The sequence below is a fragment of the Sinocyclocheilus anshuiensis genome, unplaced genomic scaffold, assembly GCF_001515605.1.
Source record: "Sinocyclocheilus anshuiensis isolate Anshui unplaced genomic scaffold, SAMN03320099.WGS_v1.1 scaffold726, whole genome shotgun sequence".
Lineage (NCBI taxonomy): Eukaryota > Metazoa > Chordata > Actinopteri > Cypriniformes > Cyprinidae > Sinocyclocheilus > Sinocyclocheilus anshuiensis.
This window is the reverse complement of record NW_015542365.1, coordinates 44,007-50,813: the sequence shown is the minus strand read 5'-3', so window position 1 is coordinate 50,813 and position 6,807 is coordinate 44,007. Positions and strand designations below refer to the sequence as shown.

The window sequence follows — 6,807 nt, the reverse complement described above, 5'->3', positions numbered from 1 at the left end:
ATAACAAAGAGTGAAAAATTGAAGGGGGTCTGAATACTTTCCGTACCCACTGTATATATATATATATATATATAAAATGACAAAACACCTAGTAAAAATTTAAATGAAAATATAAGAATTAAAAGCTAATCCTAAATATTAAGAAGTACTATAATAATATGAAAATAACACTGGTCAGTTGCAGGATTGAGCAGTCAAACGTTATATAATAATGCTAAACTTTGAATAAACCCAAAATCAATATAATATAATGCAATATTTCATGTCTATTTATTTACTCAGTTTCACATTGGGCACGCAATCATGTAAGGTTCGTGTTTCCACCATTACCTAATTTGCGTGTTTTCTTTAGTGAATAGACTCTTAAAACAACTCAGACAGTCACTGTACATAAACGGCAAATTTATTCTTAGTGTCTTTTTCCAGGCCCGCTTGAAACACAATTTCATGTCAGTCAAATGGACTGACTTTCATTGCTACACAGGTCCTCTCTGCCATGTGTGGAATGTCGGCTGACTTCATTTACTGCATTGTTTGGCCAAATGAGGAAACAATCACAGGCTAAGCCATGAGGTTAGGAAAAAAGGTTAGAAGGTGTTATTTAAAACTAGATGACACAAAGGTCATTTAGCTTTGAATAGTGTAGGGTACACAGAGGGCTAAAATTAAATAATAAATTATTGAAATAATTCCACTCAATAAAAGAAAAAGTCTCATTAGCTATTAAATTCTTTAAAAGGTTTTAAGAAGACTGTTATTAATGTTATAAAATGTGCAGGCATTCAGCTGTTGGCCCTGAATATCCTGTCATCATATTGGTCTGTTCCAGGTCTTAGAGCAGCACATGGATGGACGCTGGAAAGGACACATCCATGACATTCAGAGAGGCACTGACTGTGTGGGATTCTTCCCTCCCTCCATCGTGGAAGTAATCAGTCGCAGATCAGGTATATTGAATAGTTCTGTGTTCAACTTACACAAGCATTTACTATAAATATATGGTCCATTGTCAAAATTGACGATAACCTGTTACCTATAATTTTGGCTACATTTTCCACCAAAGTTAGTCAGGTACCGTTATTTCTTTGTATAACAATGCAGGATGCTACGGGGTACAGATCACTGACTCCATTAGTTTCTATTTCGTATTTAATAAAATATCCTTTCATTCTAAATTTTATCAGCATAAAAAAATTTGAGTGCAGATTAGAATTGAAAAATATCACCCTTTTGTTTTAAAGACAGCAGCACAAGTTTTTGACTTAAAGTAGTGAATCATAATTTTTTTGAATAACACTTCAAAATCCTAATCCTAAAACTACTAATTAAGAATCCTAAAACTACTTCTCTATTTTTAGGTTTAAAATATCATTTGAATCCCAGTTTTTAAATGCGCTCTCTGACGTTTGTATCCCACAGTACGCATATCAAAATAATGCATACTAAAGTAGTGCAGTTCTCATAAATTCTTGTAGACGTGGACATGTAGTCCATTGATAAAGGCACACACAGACACACACTAATGGGATTAACAGGAATATATTGGGGGCAGGCGGATCAGCTTTAGAGCCCTGTGCCTCCGTGAAAGGGGGAGCCAGCCTTAGATTGCTAGGTCCTGAGCAGAAAATCTTTCCCCGAAACGAGCCTGGTATTTTATTTCTGTGTGAGAGCGAGCACAGCGGCAGACTCGGCATTCTGTCGTGTCACAGCGTCAACATCCTGCTGCTCACATGAAATTAGCCTCGGCTCTAAGCTCCTGCCTCAATACTGCTGAAGAGACATGATGGAGGCAAAACAGCCAGATTAAGACCCGACCACTTAACTCATTGTGCTGGGGAGTTTCTCCCACCCGCATTATCTTATCAGGATGCTAAAACCTCCCCAGGTTCATCTTAGTTTTTGAAATGAATGTAAGGAGAGGGAAAAAAAAGGCTTTTCTCTTTCGTGTTAAAGAGAAAAAAAATGTTAATGTCATGTACTCACCTTCATGTCATTCTAAACCTGTGTGGCCTACTTTCTTTCTGGAACACAAGTGAAAATATTTTCAAAAATGTATTTTTATACAATGAAAGTCAAAGGGGTCCATTGTTGTTTTGGACCTCACTGACATTCATTGTGTGGACAAAATTAATGTGGAACAAAATAAGAATGAGTAAATGATGATTTAATTTTCTTGTTTCACCGTTTTATTTTATTATTTGTTTAATAAATAATTAAATAAATGAATATTTACACTGCCATTCAAAAGCGTGGAGTTGGTACGTTTTTGGCTGCATTTTTTTTAAATTTTTGATCAAAAATACAGTAAAAAAACAGTAGTATTGTCAAATATTATTACAATTTAAAATATCTGTTTTGTTTTAATATATTTTATAAGGTAATTTATTCTTGTGATGGCGAAGCTGAATGTTCTGCAGCCATTACTCCAGTCTTCAGTATCACATGATACTTCAGACAATCTAATATGCTGATTTGGTATTCAGAAAACATTTCCAATAATTATGTGTTGAAAATAGTTGTGCTGCTTAATATTTTTGTGGAAATCATTATACATCTTTTTTTAAGATTCTTTGATGAATACAAAACGCCAAAGAACAGCATTTATTTGAAATTTGTAACATTATAAATGTCTTTTTAAAAATGTATTTAAAAAATAAATTTGATCAAATCAATGTGCCCTTGCTGCATACAAGAATTAATTTCTTTCAAAAAAAAATTGTACTGACCCCAAACTTTTATAAACTTCCATTAGTTTGAATTACTTAAATCATGTCTCTAGTGGAAACATCTTTCTCAACGATGATGTTTCATTTGTGTCCATGGTGCCTCATTTGTGTTTCCATGTTGTGTCCATAGGGGGCGTTCTCTCCCGGCAGGCCTCACTGCCCATCCAGAGACATCACATTCTGTCCAGAGCCCTGCCCTCACAAAGTTTTCATCACACCTCTCACACTGATGACTCCTACACCTTATACTCATCCACCCGTCCTGTACTGTCTCACCACAACGGGCTGGATCAGCACCCAGGTAGCGTGAGAATTAGTCTCTTAGGGCTAAATTCACGTACACACACCTGCAAAAGCAAGTCCCCATCCAAGAGCCCATCCAAGCATTTCTGAAAGCAAAAAACTCCTCCATCCCTGACCACGTGAGCATCATAAACTGTACTTTAATTCATCTTAGCCACATTTAGACAAGTTTCCCCAAAGTCCAAACTCATGGAATTCCTGGTCGAAATTTTGATCAGCACTGGCCGTTCTTTTTCGGTTTTTCTGTCGTGTCACAGCGTCAACATCCTGCTGCTCACATGAAATTAGCCTCGGCTCTAAGCTCCTGCCTCAATACTGCTGAAGAGACATGATGGAGGCAAAACAGCCAGATTAAGACCCAACCACTTAACTCATTGTGCTGGGGAGTTTCTCCCACCCGCATTATCTTATCAGGATGCTAAAACCTCCCCAGGTTCATCTTAGTTTTTGAAATGAATGTAAGGAGAGGGAAAAAAAAGGCTTTTCTCTTTCGTGTTAAAGAGAAAAAAAATGTTAATGTCATGTACTCACCTTCATGTCATTCTAAACCTGTGTGGCCTACTTTCTTTCTGGAACACAAGTGAAAATATTTTCAAAAATGTATTTTTATACAATGAAAGTCAAAGGGGTCCATTGTTGTTTTGGACCTCACTGACATTCATTGTGTGGACAAAATTAATGTGGAACAAAATAAGAATGAGTAAATGATGATTTAATTTTCTTGTTTCACCGTTTTATTTTATTATTTGTTTAATAAATAATTAAATAAATGAATATTTACACTGCCATTCAAAAGCGTGGAGTTGGTACGTTTTTGGCTGCATTTTTTTTCAATTTTTGATCAAAAATACAGTAAAAAAACAGTAGTATTGTCAAATATTATTACAATTTAAAATATCTGTTTTGTTTTAATATATTTTATAAGGTAATTTATTCTTGTGATGGCGAAGCTGAATGTTCTGCAGCCATTACTCCAGTCTTCAGTATCACATGATACTTCAGACAATCTAATATGCTGATTTGGTATTCAGAAAACATTTCCAATAATTATGTGTTGAAAATAGTTGTGCTGCTTAATATTTTTGTGGAAATCATTATACATCTTTTTTTAAGATTCTTTGATGAATACAAAACGCCAAAGAACAGCATTTATTTGAAATTTGTAACATTATAAATGTCTTTTTAAAAATGTATTTAAAAAATAAATTTGATCAAATCAATGTGCCCTTGCTGCATACAAGAATTAATTTCTTTCAAAAAAAAATTGTACTGACCCCAAACTTTTATAAACTTCCATTAGTTTGAATTACTTAAATCATGTCTCTAGTGGAAACATCTTTCTCAACGATGATGTTTCATTTGTGTCCATGGTGCCTCATTTGTGTTTCCATGTTGTGTCCATAGGGGGCGTTCTCTCCCGGCAGGCCTCACTGCCCATCCAGAGACATCACATTCTGTCCAGAGCCCTGCCCTCACAAAGTTTTCATCACACCTCTCACACTGATGACTCCTACACCTTATACTCATCCACCCGTCCTGTACTGTCTCACCACAACGGGCTGGATCAGCACCCAGGTAGCGTGAGAATTAGTCTCTTAGGGCTAAATTCACGTACACACACCTGCAAAAGCAAGTCCCCATCCAAGAGCCCATCCAAGCATTTCTGAAAGCAAAAAACTCCTCCATCCCTGACCACGTGAGCATCATAAACTGTACTTTAATTCATCTTAGCCACATTTAGACAAGTTTCCCCAAAGTCCAAACTCATGGAATTCCTGGTCGAAATTTTGATCAGCACTGGCCGTTCTTTTTCGGTTTTTGCTTAGGAGTTAAATGTTGTTTTAAATACCTTTGCAGCTGTATGCTGTTAGCAAACATCTCGACAGCACCCACACAGCTGAGAGCACCATTTAGATGAATATGTAAATATGCGCTGCCTGCTTTCCTCTCAATAACAAACACACAACGACAGTGGTGAGAAAACATAAGTTAAGAAGGCATCTGTTAGTAGTTCATGTGGTTATTATTGCACTCCAGTCAAGTTACGTTTATTTAGCACTTCATACAATAAATTGATTTAAAGCAAGCAGCTTTACAGTACAGTAACATAAAAGACAATGCCACTGTTGTTTTCAATTAGAATTACTAGTTCACTTTCTACTATAAAGCAGCTCTCCAGTATGTTTATGCTTTTACACGCGTCTGACATTGACAGACTAAACAGAAGAAATGAACCTATTACGTACTCGCCACGGACCAGTGGTAGTTCAAAGGATTTTACCAGCTGCAGCAAACTTTTCCGGAAAGTTTGGTTTGGCAAGTCGTACCAAACTCCAGATGAACTTTGTTGAACTTTGTCCTGATTTTGTTCGAAGTGACGTCACACCAGTTCGTTCTTCGAATTTGCTTGAAGTATATCTGGGCCTTAAGATTCCTAGAGTTTCCCCCCATGGCCCTTTAAAGTGTTTGTGTTTGCTAGGTGCGATTCCCGACAGTCCCAGTGCCCTGTGTAAGCCAGCTAGTCCCAAAGAGCCAGAGGATATTTGGGTCCTCAGGACCTCTCTTAATGGTAAGAGTTTTCCGTTTCCCCAGGCCCCTGTTCGTCATTAGCATCTCCCCGGCCTGTTTTCTCACCCCCACAGCCGTCCGCTGGTCCAAAAGCCTGCACACCAGTGACTTTCGTCTCAAGTTGAGTTTTTTCCAGCTGTTTCACATGGTTCCTGTTCCCTTAGGCTATATTTGTCCTATGTTTATCAGCCTACCATCAGCTTGCCATTCACATTGCTTAATTTGCACTAGCCCTCCTCAACATTCCCTTGTGCTCCTTCATGTTCCCCTTGTCTACAGAGACCTTGCTGGAGTTCAGAGATCGTGGTTGCTAAAATCTTTACCCCATGTTGCCCAGTGTGTAGTAAAGCAGTCGTTTTTAAGAGGCAGTATCTCACCAACTGTTTTTTCTCCTGTCTTTGTTTATTCCTCTTTCAGCAGGTGACAGGAACAGTGTGGGCAGTGCAGGCAGCATGGGCAGCAGTCGCAGTGCTGGCAGTGGACAGAGCACTGAGGGAAATAATGGACCCAATCAGTCACCGTCTGCTGTCCAGGACACCACCAAGGTGGGCTTCAGTCTCACACATCCAATGTTAAGCTGAACCAGAAAAAAAAGAGATTTTATGATTCTGTCTGCACGTCCATCGATTTTCATTAGGGAGCTGAAGCTGTGAGAAAACTGCGGAGAAATATGCAGCACTGATTAATTCACAAGATAGCGGGCTCATCATAGAACAGTACAGAGATTTCATGGTTCATAAAGGCACCAAAGGGAAAAAATTATTACTGTTATATATAGAAGTCCACAGAAGCCATGCATGATTATTTTTGCCTTATTTTCTCCAAATCTTATTTTTCTTGTCATCTTGAAAAAACAAGTTATTTTGAATTTTTCTTAAGTTAACTTGAAAAAGCAAGTCAGAAAAATGCTCTAGAGAACTTACCAATGTTAAATGACTATTATCCTGGTATTATTAGCCTAAATATTTGTAATACATGACACATATAGAATAAACAAATAATTTAACAAAAATTATTGATAAATTAGGTCATTGGTATTTTAGATATTTCTGTTTGCACTATAAAAGTAGTCACAAGAGTCAGACTTGTAACCCGAAGGTTGCGGGTTCGAGTCTCTGGTCCGGTAGGAATTGTCGGTGGGGGGAGTGAATGTACAGTGCTCTCTCCCACCTTCAATACCACGACTGAGGTGCCCTTGAGCAAGGCACTG

The 6,807-nt window shown here is 37.6% G+C and overlaps 1 protein-coding gene across 1 annotated transcript in view; it reads left to right on the top strand.

Annotated features, from left to right (window-relative positions):
• LOC107692038 (caskin-2-like) overlaps nucleotides 1–6,807 on the top strand; it is a 72,848-nt gene that overhangs the window by 45,843 nt on the left and 20,198 nt on the right. The window contains exons 10-13 of the mRNA XM_016490916.1: nucleotides 830–947; nucleotides 2,857–3,027; nucleotides 5,509–5,598; nucleotides 6,015–6,142. Coding sequence (XP_016346402.1) covers nucleotides 830–947; nucleotides 2,857–3,027; nucleotides 5,509–5,598; nucleotides 6,015–6,142 — 507 coding nt within the window. The remainder of the gene's footprint in view (nucleotides 1–829; nucleotides 948–2,856; nucleotides 3,028–5,508; nucleotides 5,599–6,014; nucleotides 6,143–6,807) is intronic.